This window comes from Perissodus microlepis, chromosome 13 (genome assembly GCF_051167445.1).
Source record: "Perissodus microlepis isolate ML-2025 ecotype Zambia chromosome 13, ASM5116744v1, whole genome shotgun sequence".
In the NCBI taxonomy this organism is placed as follows: Eukaryota; Metazoa; Chordata; class Actinopteri; order Cichliformes; family Cichlidae; genus Perissodus; species Perissodus microlepis.
In genome coordinates this window covers 13,734,423-13,759,618 of record NC_140473.1, presented here as the reverse complement: position 1 = coordinate 13,759,618, position 25,196 = coordinate 13,734,423, and the positions used below count along the sequence as shown (strand labels likewise).

The following is a 25,196-nucleotide window of genomic DNA, read 5'->3' as shown; positions in this document are numbered from 1 at the left end:
CAAAACAAAGCCGGACATTTATTTTTGCTTCAAAATGTTTGTCGTATTGGCATTTATTCAGTTTTAATACCACAGACAGATAAAGACGTCCTACTCACAGGAGCATAGGATTAGGAACTAATCAGAACTAATGAGCAGCTCACTTTTTTCTCTGCTTCAATATGTTTTCTTTTCTTTTTAGGGACTTTATTTAAACTGAAGCAAATGAAAAAAATGTAACTGAACTACATATTTATAACTCGCATTACATACTGGACATAATTGAGACTTTGGTGATTAATGTACCACTTATGCAAGAACCTCATAAAGACAACACTGTAAATTGCACCCAGATTCTTTTATTACAAAGACATATTAGACGAGACGTGCCGGTGCTTGTCTGTCTGTCTGCTAAAGTGTTTCATTAAATCCACACAGATTAAAACGCCACAGTAAGCATTTCAAATTCCTGAGTCAACAAAAGGCAATCATTTGCTGCAACGCTGCAGCAGAGCATGTCCTTCTAAATGACTTTTAATAAGCTTTAATAACTTCTGAGGAGGAATGTTAACGTGTTAAGACCTAACAGGGAAAGTCATATTACTTAGCAAATAAATAATGAAGAACATGAAAATGGTTTTTCAAGCTGCTGTGGAGAAAAAATGTTGGAACACTAACAAGCATTCAGACTGAATCTATAAACACCATGGACACAGAAATTGGGATATTAAAAAATAATTTAGAAGTTCAAAAGAAGCACTCATAAATCAGCAATGATTCTTACCTTCACCAGATGCTGGTTTATCCATTTTGTAAATGTCTTCTTTTGCACTCTGTCTCTTTCATCTGCAGAGAAAAAAAACACTTTCTTTAGATTCGGTGTTTTGGCAACATACACCCCTTTTTGTAAATGCCACCACTAAAGAAGCTTAATCCTGCTATGCATACCTATTCTACATAACGTTTTGGGATGCTTTGTGTTTAAAGTAGCAACAGGACACTAACAAGTGCTGTATAGATTACATTATGCAAAGTGTGAAATAAAATCTTCCCCAATGTATGTATGAAGGTAAAGGTGGTTGTTTTTCCCCACAGACAGGCCTCTAAAATGTGCTGTAAGTGTTTCAAGTAAAATCATATCTTTCCTGTGCCAGTAAGTCAATCTGTAATATTAGTTTGTGGATTTACAGCTTTGATGAAAATCATGTTGAAAAGTAAGTAGAGAAAATATGCCCCAGTGTCTCTAAAGAGACAGAAATAACTGTATGACAGTGTTTTTTGTTTTGCGTCACCATAGCAGCCAGACTTCTTGCAGAAAATGGCATATAGGTGGAACCAGGAAACAAATGGATGCAATTAAATGAGAAAAAAACAAGAAAACTAAAAAAATCGAGTTAAGTTTTAAAATATGTTTCTCAGTAACATAATAACGACTGAGAAAAACTACACTCTTTTCTAAACAGTGACTTGTTTAATATTTTTCATCATATTTTTCTTTGAGTTGGATGTCCATTCACTGGCAGAGACAAACCAGAATCAACCCTGTCACCACAGTTATGACTCATTTCCCCTGATTCCACATCTTCCAGCTTCCAGCAACTTATCCTCATTGAACAGAAAAAAACTCACATGCTCAATCAATAACATGACTACACCATCTGTCGGCCAGATCACATTCATTCCAGCAACACTGTGGAAGCCTGAAGCTCTTACTGCAGACGAACAACACAAATAACCTCCTGTCTTTACTAATCTTCAGCGTGGAAGATTAGGCTTGCAAAATAAGTTTTGCGTAAGGACATTTTACCTGCAGTTAGTAAGAAGCAAGTACAGGCATGACTAATCATTTTAAGGAAATGACAAAAACCAGTAAGACGAACACTAACCCATGCAGCACATTAGCGCTACCAAGCGCTCCCTACGTTCCCTCTCTGTCATTAGGCGGTACTTCATTGTCTGCACGCCTTCCTGAGGGCTGTCGAGAGGATCGCGATCCAGGTACACAGATGCCATGCGGATAAGTGACTGAAGAAGAGGCAGCAGCAACGGTCTCCCTCTTCTCGCCTGCTTGCCAACCACCCTCTAGGGCTCTAGCTGTGACTCCCTCTCTCGTCAAACTTCCAGAACGAGTCCTGTCAGGTTTTCCATGGCGGCTTGCTAATTTTGGTTTCCATGTGGTTCACTGTTTATCTAGCAGCAGCGCTCAAAAATCATATAAGAAAGTCAGTGTGCTTCATGGAAAAAAGGAAAACAGAGAAAATGCTCCTTGTTAGCTGACTATTAATGAAGAACTAGTTTCTTTAAGCCATGTATCACATTTTCTCATGACATCATGTCTCACTTAACTATTTCACATATCAGATGCATCTTGTGCAATATAAACATGCTCAACTGTGAGCCCCAATTTTCAAGAGTGCAAAAATAATCATCTTTCTATTGTTCAACTGCCGCCAATACTTAAAATGTTTACTCCAGGAAAAACAACTGAGAACACTTTAAGTCAAAGAACAGCCAACACCTCCTATTACACAACATGAACAATAACAGTTTTTAGTTGAAGTCCTTTATCTGTTTTCTTATCATACTGAACATCACAGTTATATAAGACAAAAAATGAAAGTGCTCTTGTAGTGACAAATGATGCTTCAGAAACTTGCATACTTACATCCAACACACTGTATTGCAATGCATGGCTGGTTGATAAACAACTATAATATTTGTTTGTAATATTGTAATCCTGTGTTTATAAAGGACAGCATATTCTCTGTGGAGTCACAGAGTCTGAAAGATGCCCAGATAGTATATAAGCTCCCTTTTCAATGATATAGCAGCTTTGCATGTGAAGGGAAAGAGTCCTTCAGGTTTATAATGAAGCTCGAAACATGCATTTACAGAACAGGGCGCCTTCAGAGCTCTGTGACTGTATTCTCTGCAGATTTGTACATTTAGCTCATCTAAAAATAGTGCATGATTAAAAGCAGCTGAGAATTCAAAAGTGGGTTGGACTGATAACTATTACTTTTTTGATAATCTCCATAAAGCTCAAAGACTGAAATTAAAAAAAAAAGATACAGTGCAACAAAACTAATCAGGAGAAGCAAACTGAAAGGAAAAGCGAGAGTGATGCAGTGAAACCCCTTCCCAGCAGCACTGCTGTGTCATTGCTGATGTGAATGTCCCTGTGACTCCGTCGTGCAGCTGAATCACACAGAAATAAAGCAGTGCACTCTGCAGCAGGACACCAATTTGGTGCGTAATGCCCATGTCTAAGCTCTCTGCTGCATAATGCATAAACCTCTCCTGAAAAGCTCATTAATATAGATTGACTGGGCAAGTTTTCCAGGAAACTCTCCAGCTCAGAGCAGAGGTCAGGAGCTGAAAGAAGTGTCATCAACCAGCTTTCAATCACAGTCAGTAACAGATAACCTTAGAGCACATGATTTCACATACTTCACAGATTACTGATAGCGCACAGTCAATACACTCATATCAATAAATGTCATGGCAATCAGGTTGACATTATTGCTGCCATTCATGTTTAAATACAGTATAAATAGATAATGAACTATTTAGCATATTATTATGTGTTACGAAGCAAGTCATTTCTGTAAATAAGCTTCCTAAATATTATTAAAGTGAGTTTAGTGGTATGGTGCCCTCTTGAGGACTTAACAAGAATAAAAGTGCTCTATAAGCACAGCCTGAAGAGTATGCCTTATAATTCTAGTGATATATTATTTGTCTATGAAATCAGTGAAGATCAGATATTAAACAGCAAGTACTCAATCTCTGCCCCTCTAAACTAAAGTCAGACCTAACGTGTTTATACAAACGTCTCCTCATGATATAAAACTTTATCAGCCTTATCACACACTTACTTATTACAGTTAATCAACTCTATGATTGCACTGCTTGGACTTTTGTTTCACTTTATATGCGGTGCCGCATTTAAGGTTCCAGTGACACAGACGTAGAGACTGGTCAATGACACCCCTGACAACCACAGGTCGTTTGAGAAGATTGGTTGCCGAGTGCTTGCACACGGTCAAAGTGACCCCTGCTAGCGATTGCTAGCACACACTGTGACTTTGTGACCCACTGACAGCCAGCAGCTGCTCACCAACCGGTCCAGTAATACACATTTTTCCCAGAAGGTTGCTGGTCATGCTCTTGGCCTGTGTGGCTGAGGCCTTATTGTGCTAAAACAACGCTGTGCAAACGTGCATTTGAGCCATCTACTTTCTTCCACTTATCCAGTTCAGGTTTGTGGGAGCCTGTTCCAGCTGTCACAGGGTGATCAGGAGGGTGCATCCTGGACACATCGCCCATCTGTCACAAGTCAACATGTAGATACTGATACAGCATTTCAGTAATGACTAAAACATGTGTTATTTATTACTGAAATACTGAATTAGTATATCATTTGAGTATGTAGATGAAATCTCTTTAATATACTGGCTCAACCCCATTCAGTTACATCAGTGACACACAACATCCATGCAGTTCATTTTAGCAGTTATCTGAATGATGCCAAAAACTATGATATTGTCAATAAATAAGTAAGAAAGTGAGGAAAACATCATATGAACTAATTAATAACTCAATACTTGAGGTAGTAAATGTATGATGTTCGGAAACCTTTGCAAAGTAATTAAAACTTACAGCGTGTGATTGCTTGTACGTGTCTGTTTAAATGTTCTCACTTTGGTAGATGATTCACCTCCACCAAAAGTCTGGGAACCGGATAACTGGATTGTGACCTCTGACTTTAAACGGTTGATGTTTGAAGGATCACAAGTTGTAGAACGCCCGACCCGACAAACCACCATCCTAACGTCTACAACCTCAGGCGATGTCTACAGAATGCATTTATCAAAACCTTCTTCCGATGAGCAAATTTACACCGAGGCAGGAAGTCAAACTGGTAGTAATTAAGGTGTTGTTTACTGCACAGTCTTACATCGCAGTATGTGAACATATTCAAGTGAATAGTTTCTTTTAACAATGACAGCAAACAGCAGTGCTGTGAATCATTAGCCACAGCAGCCAGTCTTGTATAAAACTAGATGATGAGCACTGTTGTGAGGCCTGTGTGCACTCGGTCTGCAGTCCAAGCCCAGTGCAAGCCAAGAGTCCACCCACAGCATTCAAACGGTCAGCCTGAGACACTTATTTGTAGACCTCAGCAAAGCACATGTGCATGGCTATAAATAGCTACAACCCTAAACCATGCTGCCCCTGCAACTGCAGGCTACATAATCTGTGCCACTCAGGTGACATCCTTCATTTTCTGCCATGCAAAGATGAGTGAAGCGAAGTCGTCCTTGTAATAGAAGTGAATGTATTTATTTATTTATTTGAACAGAGATTAAAGGTGTATAAGTTTGTATCCTTTGATTTTGGAATCTGATTGATGTAGCGCAAAACAAAACGGATCAAATCCTATGATATGTTCTCCAGCATCGAATTTGCATATTCAAAACTACATATTCAACACACGACACTGATTTTGTACCCAAATAAACAATTCAGATTCTAGTTTGCTTTCAAGTGACTTTCAGAAAATGGAAAATCAACCCAGCAGTAGTACAGCCTACCCTTTGACTGGCTGTTCAATTTGTAATTTCATAATTCTGTTTAAACAGAAGCAGAAACACAAACAGATGAATTTCAGTTTTCTGGCAGAGAAGGACAGGGACACCCTTTGGTATTTTGTTATGTCACAATGCCTAAAATATCCTCACATTCTGAGAGGAGCAAAGAAAGCTCTACCAATCACAGTCCACCCTATGTAATCCCTTTGCTCTCATATGTGAAGGAAATAAAAACAAACATAAAGCCTAAACTCAAGAGCACTCAACCTTCAACCCACTGACGAGGACCCACTGAACGTTCTTGCTAAACGGCCTCCTTTCACAGCTCTTATGCTGCAGCCACTTCAGTAAGCAAAGGCCTGTGTGCTTTATTTAGAGTACAAGGTAACCTATTGCACCTTTATTTAATAGTGACTCTGGTCATTTAAAAAAAAAAACCTCAAATAATTCAAATAATAAGGCCCTCCTCCACACAGTAGTGATCCTGCTCATACACTAACATACATTAAAAAAATAAAAAAAAAATAAACCTTTCACTAAATGCTACATTAGGACAAAACCTGTTCAGTCTTTGCGTGTTTCTTTTGAAAATGTTGAAATAAATATATTTATTATATCGCTCTACATCATAATTATAGTGTTTATTATTTAAACGCTTATTATGTTTCGAAGCAAGAGTGCACACTCGTGGCCTACAGCTGTGGCTTTGTGAGGCTGCACATTAGAAGAGTGGCGCTTTGAGCAAAACACCAACATGCTGGTGACCCCTGGTTTTTGTCAAACGAAGGTCGGCAACCTTTGCTATCGAAAGAGACATTTTTGAGCTATTTTTCTACCCCCCAAAAAATCTATATGGAGATGCAAAACGTGGCTACTTATGATTATTTGATACTTTAACTGCATTTTCAGTTTCTTATTTTGGATGTTTTGCTAATTATTTTAATTATTTTTTATTACCAAAAAATAGATCAAGTAGAGGAAAAACAGTCTAAACTACTACTTCAACTGCCTTTTCTTCTACTAACATTATGCTTCTGAAGCGAACATGTACATAAAGACAATGGCGAGTCAGAATGTTTACCAAATACATACCATATTTGCTATCTTAGCATATTGCCCTAAATAGCATACTCGCATTTCCTAATTAGTGATAAACACAGTCTACGGCTAAGCTGGTATAGCTTTGAGGGCCATAACTCATAATCCAAACTAAAATGAAATGTTAATGTGATGGTGATGGAGCTATGTAAGAGACACGTGACACATACCACAGTCAATCAAATCAGAAAAAAATAGTGATAGGACCGAGAGACTGTCAGCCCTTAAACATCAAATCTCTTGCAACTTACAGCAACCTAATATTACTGATTCTATTATTCAACAGCTTATGCCTGTCAAACTATAAATTGGAGGTTTATATAAGCTGAATCACAACAGAGGACGACTAGTGGCTCAGTTCAATATGATCAGCTGCAACCAGTGTGTGTTTTAATAGGCACGCTGACATCATTGTTCCTGGTGTAAACAAAGACAGAAAAACATCATAGAGGGGGAGATACCGGAAGGTGCATTTTTCCCATTCTTTGTAAGTGAAATATTGTAGCCAGTAGGGTAGGGCAAAGACAGAGGTATGTGACTGGGCCAGGTTGCCAAGCCTTCAGAGCAGCCTGTTCAGTCAGTCTTTGCTTTTTTGGAGACTAAAGTAAAGAAGAAACCATAATATTAATTTGTTTATGACTCCTTTCCTACAACTGCTGCTGAGAAAGTGCAGGCTCTACATTAAAAACGGGACAGCATGAACCAATGCTGCATATCATTACATTAAAAGAGCCATCGCTTTCTGAAAACGTGCAGTAGCTGCAATATTAGCTGGATACACAGACAGAAAATAATGATTAATGACTATTCTCACCATTTCTGGTGTAATAATGATGTGCCCTGCTACACCCACAGGTGAGCTGACCCATGATGAAATACAAATGGAGCATAAAGATGAAGCTGGCAGGGTACCCACAGACATGAGCTGTAACTACTCAGGTACTCAGCAAAATCCAGCAGAGGAAACAGAGAGCCATTAATGATAGCTAATGGCACATAAATACAGACTTATGGCACTTGCTTGAAAACACACACTCACTCACACACACAGCTGCAAACAATCCAATAGCTTTCATTTGTGCAGCAGCTGCATCTGCCTTATTGGACCATGACACCAATGAATATTTGGCTCAAATGTGGCCCCTATCTGTAGATTTCTGTGGGCCATATTTGGCCTTGACTAAGACCATTGACTCAGGGTGATCAGCCACAGGTCCACTCTATATGTAGCCCACAAAACACTTGTCATAACACACATCAAGCCCATCTCATAACTTTGTTGGCCAGTTTTGCCCAACGTTATGAGTCCTAATTGAGCTAAAAGTGCTGGACGTCACCCAGATCGCACTCAAATTTTGCTGCTCTTTGTTGTTGTAAAACAATGACCACTCAACATCAATAACTGATTCTTTTTCTTTTTTGAAATTAAAGAAACACAGATTCACAATTCACACTGTTTTACAGACCATAAGAATAAAACAAAATTAAACAAAGCCACATTTTTCCATCATGCTGAATTATTTTGTCCTAGTTTCCCTCCCAGTTTCTCTCCAGGTACTCGGGCTTCCTCTCACAGTCCAAAGTCATGTAGTTACTGGGGTTAGGTTAACTGGTGATTCTAAACTGCTCATAGGTGTCAATGTGAGTGCAAATAGTTGTCTGCTTCTCTGTGCTAACCCTTTGACAGACTGGCAACCTGTCCTGGGTATACCCTGCCTTTCACCATATGGTATCTGGGATAGTTTTAACCCCTCCTTCAACCCTAAATTGGATAAGCAGAAGAGAATGAATGGATGGATGGATGGAGGGATGGATGCATAGTTCTACTGTATAAGATACACAAAGCTAAGAATTATCTAGATTTGTTCTTACAATATTAAAAGAGAGAATATTCAATGGTATCTATAAGGTGGTTCAGAGGTCCTTACTAAATAACTCTACCTTTTTTTTCCCCACAGACACTTCCTCATAAGGAATAATAAGATATGATTAGCACCATTCCGCTTTCAGTCAAAACAATGATTCCCCGTGCATTCATTCAGGTTTTTCCACTAATTTGCCATTATTGCAAAGCTTATATGCTACATTAATTTCTTACAAGTGAGCATAGCAATAGCTAAATCTAATATGAATTCATAATGTTTTCATTTTCAGCAGTTACACGAGGTATAAGGATAATCACAAGAGTATTGAAATGGTTTTTAACCAGCAGGTTTCGTGATGTGAAGGCAAAACAAAAAGCAATGGAACAACTCATTTAATGGCTGTTCCACTTTAAAACATGGAGCAAGGAAACCTGCTTCCTCTTGCCACTGCGCCACTGTGGCACTGCTTCCCAGCAACGGCTGCATTTGGGAGAGAAGGGTGTTGCTGCTGGAGCGGGAGAGGAAAGACTCCAGAGCATGAGTCAGGGGTGGGACACAGAGACTCACAAGATGATCTCATGTAAGCGGAGCTAAGCGGGCCTGTGGAATGAGGTTCAGTCATGCTGGTCTCATCACCATGACAACATATAAATACAACAGAGAGCATGTATTGTGCTCAGGCACAGATTTGTTTTAATGCAATGACACTGGACTGCAGTAAAGCCATATTACAACTTATGAGATAGATAGATAGATAGATAGATAGATAGATAGATAGATAGATAGATAGATAGATAGATAGATAGATAGATAGATAGATAGATAGATAGATAGATAGATAGATAGATAGATAGAATAGTAAAGAAGTGTTTTAAGAGTTGTTATGTTTTTTTGAAATTAGATTTATTGATTAGATCCGTGAACATCCAAGAACAACATCATGCTTTAGCACTTGCTGTAAACAAAATGTACTGGCCAATAGCAAGAAAATAATCAGGCATTTGATTACTGACTGTAGATAAGAAGCAGTATGATCTAGGAATGCATCTTGGCGAAACCTGCAAAACGAAACTGAGAGCACTCTGAGGGTATGGAGAGTGTGTGTACGTCGTCCATTTCTGTGTGCCTCCATGTTGGGTGTGTGTGAGTGTTTGTGTATGTGATAGAGGGAATGCATGCTTGTGTCTGTGTATGCTTGTTTGTCTGGTGTCAGGTCACATCTTAGACTCTCCCTCTCTCTTAGAACATCTCAGGCTCCCCCAGGTATGGGGCCGATTTTCCCAAGCCACATTCCTTGCCAGTGGCTGGTGTCCCCATGGACTGGTGCATTAGTACTTCTCGGGGTCTGGGGCTGGGTGCTCTGGTGTGTACTGGCTCACTCCCAAGGGCCACTTGGTGGGCCTTGGGAGTGAGCCTCTGCTAGGGGCTGGGGTGCCCTTGGGTCTCGGGTCTCTGGGCCCAGAGCTCGGTCTGCTCTGGGATAGCTGGCTTCCAGTGCACCACTGCAGCCATCTGGTGCTTCTGCAACATGGATGCTGGGTCTCTCCTCTGCTCTTCTCTGAGTCGGGGCCGCGGTAGTACCTGCAGTGGTCCTACTGAGGCTCTCATGCTCTGGGGGGCCTGAGGATGTCTGGGGCTAGCAGAGGCTCACTCCCAAGGCCCACCAAGTGGCCCTTGGGAGTGAGCCTCTGCTAGGGGCTGGGGTGCCCTTGGGTCTCGGGTCTCTGGGCCCAGAGCTCGGTCTGCTCTGGGATAGCTGGCTTCCAGTGCACCACTGCAGCCATCTGGTGCTTCTGCAACATGGATGCTGGGTCTCTCCTCTGCTCTTCTCTGAGTCGGGGCCGCGGTAGTACCTGCAGTGGTCCTACTGAGGCTCTCATGCTCTGGGGGGCCTGAGGATGTCTGGGGCTAGCAGAGGCTCACTCCCAAGGCCCACCAAGTGGCCCTTGGGAGTGAGCCTCTGCTAGGGGCTGGGGTGCCCTTGGGTCTCGGGTCTCTGGGCCCAGAGCTCGGTCTGCTCTGGGATAGCTGGCTTCCAGTGCACCACTGCAGCCATCTGGTGCTTCTGCAACATGGATGCTGGGTCTCTCCTCTGCTCTTCTCTGAGTCGGGGCCGCGGTAGTACCTGCAGTGGTCCTACTGAGGCTCTCATGCTCTGGGGGGCCTGAGGATGTCTGGGGCCCAGGTCTCCTTCATGCCTGCTTCAGGTCCTCAGCTACCCACTTACATGGAGAAATCTTACGAACACAAGCGCACTCACACAAACAGGTGTACATAAAAGTGTTCACACAGGTGTTCACGCAGGTATTGACAAACACACACTATCTTGGGCTGCTGCTGCCTCTAAAACATCTTGTATTATTACTGTGTGTTTTCCAGTAACATTGTTTTTTATGCATATATTGGTTGTTGCTGTGGTTGCTCTGCTTTTTTTCCTCAACAGCTGTTGAAGCAGTGTTTTTCTTTCTTTATCCCTTTTCATCTCCTCTATTTTCCCTTCTTCTCCTTCTGTTAACTTTCTTCCCAACTTCTCTTTCCTTTTTTTCCCCTTTTCCGCCCCCCAGTCTCGTCCGTTATGGTTGTAATTTTCCAAAATAAAAATAAAAATAAAAAACTAGTTAAGTTCTAATAAAATATGACTATCAAGTGGACAATTATAGTGAAAGCTGTAAGGCTTCACTTGTGAAAGTACATCTGTTTGGCATTTTTTGGCCTTCAGACAACAATTCAAGACAACAATGCCAAACAGGACGCGGAAAAAAAAGAAAAAGATGATAAAGCTGAAATCAGAAACTGATCCAGAAATCTAATGTAATTTTTCAGTCATGAGCACATGAATCTGCAGCTATCAGATGGCAGGACAAACCTCATTTTCTTCCTTTAAATAAATTCCTATAAATAAATGAATTTCAGGAGTGTCACCTTAATCACCATGGCACATGAACATGTGTCTGCAACTTGTATCTTGCTTCCATTAAAACAAAGTATCTTTTGTACGGTAGCAGACTGTCTCCATACAGCCAGCCTGCTTTGTGTGTGGGCCACTAGGCCATTTGAATGTGATGAGTGGGCTGTCGACATAGAGCAGAGGGGTTGGGCTGCACAGCCCAGGAGGGTGGACAAAGGCAGTGACTGTGCAAAACATGCAAAGCTCTCACTTGCCTCTGTGTGTGATAAAACAAGGCAATAAAAATATTAAAAGGGGTTAGCTTAAATTATATGAAGATATTTGTAAGTATCTGCAATAGTCCTGCAAGTCATAATGAAGAGCACAGAGACTCACAGAGAGAAATCTGACAGACACACTGGCAGACCACACCCTAATAAAAAACAGAACAGGCATCCTAAAGACTGCTTCAGTGCTTTGTATGCAAATAACACACATTTTAGTACCTAGCTGGTTACAGTACACATCATCTTGAAAATTTATTACAAAATTGGAGGATTTTGTGTAATGTGCTTTATTAAAATCTGCAAACAAAAATGTATGTGTACTGTAAGGTTTACTGGTTAAATAAACATTTCCAGCAAGATTCTCCTTTATCAGCAGGCAAAACATGTGCATATGGGGTTCTTATTTCAAAATACACTGTTCCTCCAATGTAATAAAACCATCCAGGCCATCAAACTTCTTAAGAACAAAATGACCTGCAAGAAAAGCTGACTGAACCACCAAATGTTTAATCCATTAAATCTTTCCTGATTTCGAAGGATCATCAGCTGTTAAAAAACCCAGTGGCTCCTTCATCCTGACAGCCTACCAAGCAGGCTCTGCTAGAACAGTGTGATCCCATACAGCCACTGCCCAGTGCCATTAAGCACTGCATGTTTCTAAAAAACATGTCTTTAACTCATTCCTCGAGTTTACAGTCTTTTGTATGTGTACCCTGCATTGAATTTCAGTTCAACCCAAAGCAGTCGCTCTGTTTAACGTATTATTAGTGCAAGTACCTAATTAGTGCCACATTCCTACATCAGGTATAAAAGCAGCAACATACTTGCCCTCATTTGATGGCAATTGTGGCAATTCTAAGACCTGTGAACTCACATTAGCTCAGAACCACAGTATGTTTGATTGATTTAACTCTTCAATGGTAAAGTGTACAGAAGGTAATATAATATATTAAAGCCAAAAATGTAAGGACAATAATCAGCATAATAAACGTATACGTTCCTTGTGTTTGCAATATAAGCATGAGTGATAAATACATAACTGATACCAAACAATTATAAAAGTTATTATTTACTGAACAAAGCATTCACACTCAGCAGTGACCCAGTGCAGCATTATCTACCCATCCATTTTTTTTAACTGCTTATCTTCTTAGAGGTTGCAGGAGCCTATCCGAGCTGTCATAGGGCAAGAGGCGGGGTACGCCCCAGACAGAGCACCAGTCCATCGCAGATAATACACACCAATCACCAATTATCTTAACAAGCATGTTTGGACGGTGGGAGGAAGGCAGAGGCAGAGCATCCACTGAAAACCAACAGAAACAAAGGGAGGACATGCAAACGCCACACAGAAAGCCCTAAGCTGACAAGGAGCATCAAAACTGCACCACTATTCTATTTTCACTAATAACATGTTTGACATAATTTATCTAATAGCTTTATTCAGTGAGCGCAGAGTATTCATGGTTAAGTCTTAAAGCTGAAGGCACAGTATAGAAGTGTATGCTTAACATGCACACTTCATTATTTCTTTACTTGTCACAAATCTTGTCATCACTGCACTACTGAGAAATGTTAGCGCACACCGAAATGTTTCCTCACGTCACGGAGGCCTAGTGTGCGTGGATTAATATAACAACTGCCTGAATTTCAACAGGTAAAAATGAAAACAAAACAAACAAAAATCTGTCTCTTAGCCTGCTCACTGGCTTTTCTGTTTACTGGTCTGTGTTTGCTTAGTTACTGTTGATGAATTTGCTATGAAAAAGCGCCTCTTTGATACTCTGGCCATCACATGGAGAGACGCTTCAGGCTGTGATCGTATCAACTGGAAATAAATAAAAAATAAAGCGATTTTTAGACAACGTCCAATGGAAAAATGTCTCAGCTCTGAAGAAAATAACATACTTAATGAACAAAAGGTTGCACATGATTGATTTAAAGATATTTATCAGCATTTCCCATATGGAAAAGATATATATAAATCTTATAAAGTTTGTATCTGTCTTGTGTGAAACTTGTATGAAAAGCATACAAGAGTGAAAACAGATATAAGATCCCTAGAAAAATTATATAAATGAAACTTCTATGTTTTGGATACTTACTAAAACAATATATGAAAGTGGCCACTTTCATGAGTAAATCATATAAGCCTTATATGAATCACTATATAAAGTAGGCCACATCTGATGCAAGTCTTTTAGAAGTTTTTTCTATTTCTTTTCCATATGGGTATCATCCGCTTATAAACACGACTTATTAAGGCAAGTCAATCCAGTAATTTCATCAAACTGCTCCTGTTGTGTAAAACTGCAGATGCAAACAATCCAGAACTTTGTAAAGAATCACTTCAGCTCATAAGTAATGTGTTTCTGCTTTCTTTAACAGACTCTGGTAAATAAATATTGAAAATCTTTTTACTTTAACCGTCAAAGTTTGTTGTTTTTTTCTCCGATGAAGTGCAGAACGTAACCAAAGTAGATTGGCTATAAGAAAACTCACAAACAAACCTTAAGTTTTAACCAGGGTCTGTCTGTCCAAACAATTCTGTGCAGAATAATATCAATAAGTCCAAAACAAGGACACTAAACCTATTTAATTTTTCTTGACATAGTGAGAAACTGGTTAAACAGTAACATATAAGCATTATTCTGCAACGACAATGCTTCAGACTGATGCAAAATAGTTTCTTAAAATGATGAGGAAAACAGAAAAGAAGCACCTTACCCTTCCTTGATAAGTTCATATTTCATGCAACTGTTGATGCAGAGTTAACGTTTTCCCTAAAATCAGTTTATAACATCTAAAGCGGATCACAGACTGTGATGGCAAAAGAACACTCAAAAATAAGTCTGCTTGTTGTCTTATTGCAGCTCTTCTGCCGGAAGACACCAGCCACAGATTCCTAATGATGCTACATCATATGATCCCATTAGAGTGCAGTCGGGGCGTTTAAGCCTTATACCACAGCTGACTGTGCCTGCTGGCTAAAATACTCAACAGCTGAGAGAACATACTCGCAACAACTATCTGGTACAACAGGGCATAGTAATAGTTACATGTTGTTCTGATGCTTCAGATTCAATGAACAGGAAATACAAGAGTTAAAAGCACGACTGTCTGTTTGAATTTTGCCCTACCAGATCTCCGGAGGCCTGCTACGAGAATGCATGATTATGAGATGTCAAGATCTAGCCGTCGCATATATGCTGAATGAAGTTAGCCCTTTATGTGTGATGGATTTGTTCTATTTAATGAGATAGACCCAAAAGGAGCAGCCAGAAAAGCTACTGATGAGAGCTGACGCGTAGCCTGCTATGTCATTGTCCTGCCAGGTCTGAAGCACCAGACATTTGAATTTCATTCCTGTAAGCGAGATCATTTTAAACATACAATAATAATAATAATTTACATTTTGAAAATATGATTTGCTCATACTGAAGACTTGTTTTATCCTCTTGGACCTTTCAATTTGACGCTTGCAATCAGAGTTTTTCCTAAACATATTTCAAGACTAATGTTTTTAATATAACAGCTAAATAAAATAATTAATAAGCCTCCTATTTAGTGAACAACTATGATGACAAAAACCCTGTGTTTGGACTATTCAAATTCAACCTAAATGTGATGTCATGCAGGAAATATTCCCACTTTTTCCACAGCAGGGATAAAGACACTAACACCAGCCAGTCACCAGAGAGAGAGAACGGGGGAGCAGGCTGACATTTGTTGAACTGTCAAGCAGCAATCAGGCAATTTCTTCTTCGCCCTAAAGCTGACACATATCCATTCAACACTGACTCTCCTACCTTTGTATTTTTCCAATACATCCTCATAAGCTTGGAGGTATTCCTGTTCGTCCGAAAGCTCATAAGCCGGCGGTGCGAACTGAGCCATAACCCGGGCTTCCCAAACTGGACATTCACCAGCGACGGACAGGGACACAGCACGGGTGAGTGTGTGTGTGCGTGTGTATGTGTGTGGATTCAGAGTGTAATCGGCGGTGTTGTTGTACGAAAGGAAACGCCCTACAACCCTCCCTTGTCTGCGCTCCGACCAATAGGCGACACTTCCTCTCCGGACTTCACCAGATTGATAGGAATGACTGTCGTACAGGCTACACTGGAAAAAACAACCTAAGGTTCATTTTTTTAGCATGTCACTTAAATCAATACTGGCTTTAAAGATAAATTAAAGCCATTTCAAAATCTTATCGCGAGTGATTTTCATTTCACCGGAAGGACCTCATCTCAGTAGGATTTTAAAACTGGGCTGAATCATGCTAACTGCTCGTTTTTTTAGAGTGCGCAAAAATAAACGCCTATTCTTGTCAGCCTCTCCAAATAGAGGACCGTGTAGCTATCGCGTGTCCGAGCGGGTTTGGCTGATTTAGCCCAAACAAAACGTTTGAAATCGTATATTTATCTTTGTTGCCGACATAAGCTCTACATTAAACCTACGGATACCCAGCTTTCATTGAACGCGTCACGCATGACAATCTGTATCTGAAACGCTATTTCTCGTATTTTACGGCGTTAAGTAGAGTCAAAGTATCATTATAAAATGCTTACGTGCTATAAATCAACTTATCAAGTGTGAAGAAACTGCCAGCCCATGGCAGGTGGATAAAAAGCTTTAATTACCCACTTCGGCGCCAATAAATGTGTACTGTGATTGTGCATATCAGCAAATACATTTTAAAAAATTATTATTATTATAATAAATTTTTACTTTTTGGTTAATAACAAGGGACAAATGTTAAAACTACACTAGACAATCAATATTTTGTTGGTTGGGTTTAAAGCATCAGTCTAAAAGCAGAAAACAGGCAGATCAAAATACCATCACATGTGCCACAGATCCACGTCACTACAAGCTTGTCCCCAAATAAACCTGAGCTCACGAGAAAATAATAGACTTAAGGAGGTCTGTCATTTTTTCCTCTAAATACATCATATGTGGGGATTGTAACATATCCCAAGACGGTTTTTGTCCTTACTGCACATTGCTATCTAATAACTTCATATTAAGGAGACTCCCCCTCACCTGCGATCCTGAGCACAGCTCTCTCCGCCGGATCCAGCACTGATCCTCCCTGGATTTTCCTCTTGGACCGCTCATGTCTCGGCAGGTTCCAAGGTAAAGTGTCTCCGGGTGCGGGAGACGCCGATCCAGATTTAAGACTGTACTCATCCTCGTCCGAAAAATCCGCCGAGGAAGACATGGAGCAGTGTAGGGAAGGATTGCCCGAACTGGAGCTCTGTGAGACAAAAGAAAAATGGGGATAAGGGTGGAAAGAACAATGCTTGTCTTGAAATGTATGAGAAACACAGCTAAGCAATTAAAACGTTCACAATCCATCCCCTCCCCGCCTCACCATCGCGGGTCAAGGTGCATAAATATGGGCACGTTAGGTGTGAGGACGCACACTTGATCCACCAACTCCAAATGACCCGTAACAATAAGCGAACGAGGCAAATGAAAGCGATGCGAAATCAATAGTATCTGGCTCCCCCGCCAGGTCAATGACAACACTTACCACTGTATACATGGAGACCTGTCAGCTGGAAGAAAGGCAAAAAAAAAGAAAAAAATCCTTATGCGTGTTATTAGCTTTCAGACTTCATAGACATTTTTCACAAGGTGCCACGCCCTTTGAGTGATGCTCCGGCCACGCGTTCGTCCCTTGTCGGAGCATTAAAGATGTGAGGTGATGTCAGATCTCCAGAGGGCTGGAGGGATGATACGCTGTGTGTTGTCGAGGCAAAGCTGGACCGTGATGGGAGAGCAGAATGCATGTGTCTGCGCGTCACACCCGGTAGCCAACAACAGCAGCTCCAGGAGCAGCGACGGCGGTGTTAGAGCGCCATCCTTGTACAAATCTGATGTGTTGCTACAAATAGCGACCTTAAACGCGGGGTTAATATGAAGACGAGGGGTAATCCCACTGATTACCATGGCGAGGACTCCACAACAGACCCCCCTGGGTCACTGCTCTGACTTTGCACACAGTTACACAATTACGTGCGGATGGACACTGAAGTGTTAAACAGAGTAAACCACTGTGCTAGTCAGAGTCCAGCGGTTGCACAACACGACACACTTGGTTTAAATATTAAATCAGAAATATATATATTTTAGAACAAAACCAAATTAACTGACATTTAGTTCCAGGATTGACCAATTAGTTCAGTTCTCACACATTCTCCTTTTGTAACACAAGTCACAACAAAAACGCTCAAAGGCAGGACTGGTAAATGGGTTACCTTCTTTTGCAATTCCTTGCTGCACCCTAACACACCTGAGGTTGGGCAAGAGAACAAATACAGGCAAGCACAGCCCAGTGGATAGGGTGGGGCAAAGTTATAGCAACTTCAACCACTTAAGTGACAAAAGTGCAGTTTAATGACACTTGAAACAGATAATCTGTGCACAGGAAAGGAAGAGGTCTGCCTTCCTCTTAGTCCTGTGTTATTAAAAGGTAAACCTAGAGCTTCCGCACAGATTGTGAAAGTGGAGGATATTATTTCTTTGGAGTGACAGAAAGTGATTTGTGGCTTAAAATAGCCACTGCTTTCATGGCTGTCTGCAGAGCTGATAAAAGCAACATGCTGTTAATATTAGCAGCCTTTTTTTTTAAATTGTCGCATCACTTTTCATCAGGATGAGATCAGTCCTAAAAAGTGCAGCTTAGTGTTGCAGTTTTTATCAGCTCTCTTCATAATTCCTACTCATAAAATGCAAAACAACTGCACGATTCGAGGAAAGTTAGTACTAACTTACTACTGGAATAAAAGCATGTTCTCAGAAGTCAGTTTGCACTTCGTTTCATTTAAAGAAAATTACAGGCATAAGACTAGCTGAAATATTAGAGCCACTCTCACATCACTTGGGGAAGTAGATGATTCTTTATTACTTTTTAAAACCTCATAATCTTTGCCCAAGAGCTGTTACTGGTGCTAAAAATAATATGAGCACGATCATCACGAAGGTTACTCTTTACCGGTGAAGACTTCTTTTGGTTACTGTAAAAGAAACCAAATTTTTCCACTCACGACCTGGTTTGAATCAACACTGGGCTGAAATTGCTTGTTTAAGCTGTATTCTGCTGCTGGTCAGTGTCATTTATATAGACATGTTTATTTAAAAAAACATACACAAAGAACATTTGGTTTTATCACAACAAGAGAACCATGGTGGATTATTCATTTTAAACAGACTGTTGTGAGCTAGGCATGTAAACACATTATAAATGATGTATTGTGGCCTGAATTAGGCCCGTGCTCACTGATCTTGTTGTTTTCATAATTGCATTCATCTCTGAATTGTTATTCTCATTGTGATTCAAGTAATTTGCAAACCTCCTTTTCTTGCTGTGTTGTTAAACTAACAATATTGTGTCATGGCATCATTTATCTTTTTCTTAATCCTTGGTTAAACATTTCACCTGCATAACAAATGTATAAATAAAATGTCACATAAAATTTTAACTGGTGGTAGCAAAACATCCGGTTCAGAAGCCAAATGACTACATCTCACAGATAAGTCTTTCCTCATAGTTGGCTCCAGTCACGTTGTTATTCATCTTGTCTGCTGACCAGTTAAATAGTAAAAAGCACAAAAGTGTTTCTGTTATCTACAGTATTGCAACACAACAAACAACTATTGGTGGAGTCTGCACCAGTGATGGGTGTGAGGAGATCAATAGGATCCTTTGGACAGTTTGTCGGTCTAAATTTATACACTCATACTAAACAACACCAATGTAAAGCAGTAGGGGTATGCTGTATGCTGGTTAGTGTATTTAACATTCTCAATGCAGTCACATTTGAATCAGACACATTCAAAAACACCCACAGATGAGATGATTTTGTGAAATCAGAATTTCTGTCTCAGGAATTCAAATATATATTCCCAGATTGGAGGAGCAATACATAAAGAAAGGGCATCAAACCAAAGGACTTTAATGTGGTTGCACCTTTTGTTTCTGTAAGTCACCTTCTTTAAGGGGAGGTCCCCTCCTTCTTCTGCTTTGTGCTCCTGTAATCATACGTTATCCCCCCACCCACTCAGTCTTTGGGTCAAATGTTGTCCCTGTCTTTCCTTACTGTAAATTTTACCAGCACAATCTGAAAGTGACAAAAGTATTGAAAGAAAACAGGCCTACTCGCGTTCTCAAGCAGTGCAGCTCACAGACAAGATAACACAAAGAAGGTGGAGATGTGGAAAAGGTGAAGATCTAAAACTGCGGTGAGTTAAAGGGCACAGGGAGCGTACCATATTATGCTTCCAAAGGCACGCACTAGCGTGCAGGCTAGGATGACTAATTCAAATTATTTAAGGAGTCATAAAATCTAATAAAACGGGTGATTCACTTGTGAACTTCAAGCTGCAGCAAAACCAGAGTTTATTACTATAATTATTGTTATAATTAAGTGAAATATGTTTGGATTGTTGAGTCCACTGAACCTTTTTAATGATGCAGCTCCTTTAAAACACCGCGGCATGGGGCATATCCATAGAATACTTTATTTCTGTTGAGTTCATGTACTTTTTAATTTCTGGGGAAAAATATTTAAAGCAAAGATTACAGGATCTGTTGGTAAATATCTTTTTTAAATTTTTAAATGTAAATGCTGCTGTTGATTATTTGCACTACTGTCCATGTACAGCTCAAAGGCTACTTTATTTTTATTTATTTAATGTATATCTTGCACCACTGACACTATTCTACATAGTGGCAGTAGTTCCTTAGAGTGTCCTTTATCTTTTCTTAATTCTTCTTTATAGTAAGACTAGGGAGAGAGAGTATTTCAATTCTTCAGTATGTCCTGTACAGGTAGCGGATTGGCAGTAAAAAAAAAAAATCTTTAAATGTTTGGTCTTGATTATGATGATTAGAAACTGAACAAGACACCCTGCAGTACCAGCACAGCAACGTTTCATGTCTTGGGAAGAAACCCATCATTCAACAGCACACCCAAGTGTCAGGTTCCTTAAATAAGCATCTCCCCTTTGCCCTAGAGCAAGTTAGCACTCCTTTTCCAGAATCAAATGTACATTGTGATGTTCCTGTTGAGGGGAGCAAGCAAATCCAGCGTATTGTGTTATCATTACTCTTAATGGTAACAGTGAAGCGGGGTACCTACAGGTTTACGTGTAGGGGTGACTTGTACAGACTGGTAAAATTCTGGCAGGACTCTCTTCTTCACTTTGCGTTTTCTTAGAGACGACGATGAATCGGGTTCACTTTCAGGAACCTCGACCAGATTGGGCTTTTCCTCTGTCACTCGAGCATGTATGCTCCTTCTCGGGCGATGTGGACTGTGCCTGAAGCCCTGGGGAACATGAACATGTCAAGCTGGTAACAGATTATGCATTAGGCATACCTTAGCATAAGAAGTTAAAAGCTGTGTTAGATTGTGAAGAATTACAGCGTTTGCAGTTCAGGTTTAAAGTAGAGGTGGGATGCTGTTACTTTATAGGCTGATCACACAGAAACTTCAGTCACTCTGAAGAGAAAATGTGCTTTTTGAAATTACATTTATCTCAAGTTTTCTTAAAGATTGAGGACACTGTTTTACAACATTAAGGCTCTAAAACTGCCCTGCATTTGATGTCCTTGAACGTGATACTGAATCCCTACCAGCCAAAGTACTGAGTCAGTAGGGATTCTGTATCATGTGGTTCAATAACATGACCTACAAATGAAGGCAAGCTTTTGGTTTTGCAAATATAAAAACAAGAGGACTGCATTCTATTCTATAGCAGTGTGGTTGGCCATAACACTGGTCTGCCAATGTTGCACTTGAAATAAAGAATAGCTTTACTAAAACCTTACACTGTCATTAGTTTCCAACAACTCTATAGTTGCAATTGTAATTAAAAAGAGGCTATCTCTTTCATAGGCCAAGTCAGGAAGATTAAAACCGGCTACTAAAACAGCTTTATCCATAACATAATGTTAATTTTTAGTTTAGCATAGCTCTTGCAGCACTTATTTTTATTCGTAATCATTCCCTTCCAGGCTAAAAGCTTAGTACTTACATGGCTATTTTCTTAAACCATACTTTTATTCTGAAAGCAAAAAAGCTTAAAACGGAAACGGATCGACAGAAAATGGTCTTCGTGTTTTCAGTCGTCAGCACCAAATGACATTTAACATAATGATATTGTGGATCGTTTAAAAAAAAAGCGGCTTCTGTGGACTCAGAGTTAGCTCTAACCCATGTGTTTCTGGGAAAAAACAGTAGTGAAACTGCAATATCACCCACATCATTTATTGATAACACATGCGCACTGCGCACAGCATAGACCCTAAAATAGCCATGCAGCCCTCGATAAAAGTCTAAAAGAAACGCTCTTTAAGGTGAAGCGTTGGTTAAATCACAGCTTAAAGCTTAAATATAGTCTCACTTTAACACAAGTGATCATTCCTCCTGGCTATTAGGTGACAAAGCCATTATGTAAAAAGTTCATCCTACCTCTGATCGAAAATGATGCGTTCGCAGGCCAACTATAAGACAGATAACATATGTTACAAAAAAGATGTTAGGATGTAAAACATTGCATTGACTGCAGCTCGGCTATGAGATATGCATTTGGTCAGAAGTAATAACAAGTTTAAGATGCTTCAGGTTACTTTACGCACAGCATCACCTCTGAGTCTCACAGCCCAAACAGGCGTTAACAGTGATGACTCTGCTTTTATATACAAAAGATAAACATAATCAGACTATGAACGATTACACGTATCTCTAATGTCTGTAGGCTACATGAATATATGTACCCTGAGCTGTCAGGAGGAGAAGATGCGGCTGGCCTGTACGCTACTCACCGCGGTTCTTGGGGCGTCCAGAGAGCACAGATTTTATTGGATGCTTTCCATTACGAAGCCTGCGATGCCAGCAGCAGAAAAACAAAATTGTCGCAATAGTCCCCAGCAAAAGCAACAACAACAGCAGCACACATTGAATACTGTACGGCCTTAGTAGGACCAAAAACGCCGCAGCGATCATCATAAGACGAGATATAGGGCAGATCTGGCAGCCTCAGACAGCCGGCTCCTCCGCTGCCGTTATGTCGCTGATAACTCGGCAAGAGAATAAAGACACTCACTGACATACGTGAAGCATCGCACAGTAAACCGTGGAGAGCGCACAGGTCCAGAAAGGACAGCCCAGACTATTGATATCATTATTGTGGGGTACAATGCATGACTCAGCAGAGACGCCACTTTAATTTATTTATTTATTTATTTTTAACAGGGGCAGGGAGAGTCAGCAGATTCATCCCAGCATCACTGTAATCTGCTGCAGAGGGGGCTGCCCACACGAATAACGCTGCAATAGTAAATAACACTAATCCGTGTAGACCCGTGGATGTACTGCACTAGTAGGGACGATATATATTTCTTTAATATTTTTAAATGTGATCTAGAGTTTCACATACAGCATGTTTTTCCCCCGAAATGAAACATCGTTTGTATTTTGTAGAGCAGGTCTACCCAGTATGGTTTTAAAATGTATGTACTGATAGGTGCTGAGATGAGGCAGGTCCTATGCACAGATACTTTGAGGATTAGAGCGAGCAGAAACTCCGATCATAAGCCAACACGGGTTATGTAATTTTGGGGTGAGATGACATCATCTCTCCTTCTGCTAAATGAAAGACTCAGACAAGCAAAGTGTGGCCGGAGAAAAACACGTGTTTATACAACACCGCACATTGTGGGCGTAGGTATGTAAATTACATACGACTATTCTTAGACTATTTAAATTCTTAGACTAGTAAATACAGTTTTCCACCTACGTATAACAACATATGTATAGTTGTATGTGTCACTCGTACATTTACCAACTTACAAATATAATCATCCCAATAGTTAGACATAAAAATCTACATTTTATTTTTCAAATAAAATAATTAGTTCTCATTATCCATCAGGTCATCTTTGATGTTTTAGAGTACAGCTTTCAGTATTATTGAATTAAACTGTATTATTTTGAAAGCTTTCAAATATGTTACAAAATGTAAGCTTTATAAGCTATTGTAAAAGCTGTGTACTTACAAACTGCAACTGATGCCCTAGATTGCACAAGGCTATACTAAAATGTCTGAAGGTGTTATCATTTGTCATAAAACAGCAGCAGCAACAACAAAACACAACCTACAGACCTTCTTTCACCTTCTTTGAATCCTGGTTATGTCTGTGTGCTTGGCTTTAACTTTCTAACTACATGGCCTGCTATAAATATCACTGCATATTGCCATATATGCAGTGATATCATATTGCCTGTGTCAAATATGTAACATATGAGTTCTAATAAATAGAAGAGAAGAGAAGAGAACAGAAGAGAACAGAACAGAACAGAATGAAACCCCATATCCAAAAAAGTAAGATGCTGTATAAAATGTAGATAAAAACAGATTGTAACTGAATATTTTATTCACAATAGAACATTATAAAAACTCGAATCTTTCAACTAAGACATTTTACTATTTCATAAAAAAAATATTATTGAATTTGATGTCATCAGCACATCTAGAAACAGTCAGGATTTGGGCAACTAAAGCCTGGAAGTGGTGCTAAAAAGAAACAACTGGAGTAGCATGTTGCAAGGGACTAGGCTCAGTGCCAACAGGTCAAAACAGAGTGTTTCAGAAGTAAAGATGGCTATAGGTTCACCGGTCTGCAAAAAACTGAGGTTAAAAAATGTGGAACAGTTTCAGAATGACGTTCCTCAGTGTAGAATTGTGAAGACCTTGAATATTTCATTGTCTACAGTGCATAACATCATCAACAGAAAATCAAAATTGGATGCCTGCGATATTTGGGCCCTCAAACAGCGCTGCATTACGAACCTGATGATCCTGCTATGGAAATCACTGCATGTGTTTTGAACAGAGTTCACAGTACCATCCACAAATGCAAGTTAAAGCTTAGGCATGCAAACAAGAAAACCTTATGTGAACATGATCCAGAAATGCTGCTGTCTGATCTGGGACAAAGCTCCCTTAAAATGGACTCTTTTAAAGTACAAAACTGTTCTGTGGAAGGCCACAATCAATGTTGTAAGGTGTGCATATTTCAACGAGGTGACACTAAACTCTATACTTTCACCAACTGACAACATTTGACACATCACGAAATAACATAAAACAAAGAAGACCCAGGAATGTGGAGCAACTCCATTGTCATTCTTGATAGCACATTATCCTTTAATTCACATATCAATAATGTCACACATGCAGCATATTTCCAACTCCGTAATATCAATCGCCTCTGCCCTTTCCTCACTCCTCATGCCACTGCCATTCTCGTCCATAATCTTGTTATCTCTCGAATTGACTACTGTAACTCACTATTATTTGGCCTTACACAAAAATCTATTAACAAGCTCCAACGTGTCCAGAACTCTGCTGCCCGTATTATTACTAGGACTTCCTCTACCCACCACATCTCCCCAATCCTGAAGCAGCTTCA

The 25,196-nt window shown here is 40.0% G+C and overlaps 1 protein-coding gene across 5 annotated transcripts in view; it reads right to left on the bottom strand.

The window, feature by feature from the left end:
- dst (dystonin) overlaps positions 1-23,275 on the bottom strand; it is a 104,866-nt gene extending 81,591 nt beyond the window's left edge. For 2 of the 5 annotated variants that reach the window (XM_084948754.1, XM_084948757.1), the window contains exons 1-5: positions 22,548-22,963; positions 22,195-22,226; positions 20,860-21,048; positions 16,757-16,970; positions 764-825 (exon numbers count right to left, since the gene is read on the bottom strand). In XM_084948754.1, the coding sequence (XP_084804880.1) occupies positions 764-825; positions 16,757-16,970; positions 20,860-21,048; positions 22,195-22,226; positions 22,548-22,731 (681 nt within the window). In that variant the 5' untranslated portion in view covers positions 22,732-22,963. Of the gene's footprint in view, positions 1-763; positions 826-16,756; positions 16,971-20,859; positions 21,049-22,194; positions 22,227-22,547 lie in introns of all 5 variants that reach the window. The other 3 variants (XM_084948756.1, XM_084948758.1, XM_084948755.1) reach the window with 3 other exon arrangements.
- Positions 23,276-25,196: the final 1,921 nt, after the last annotated feature.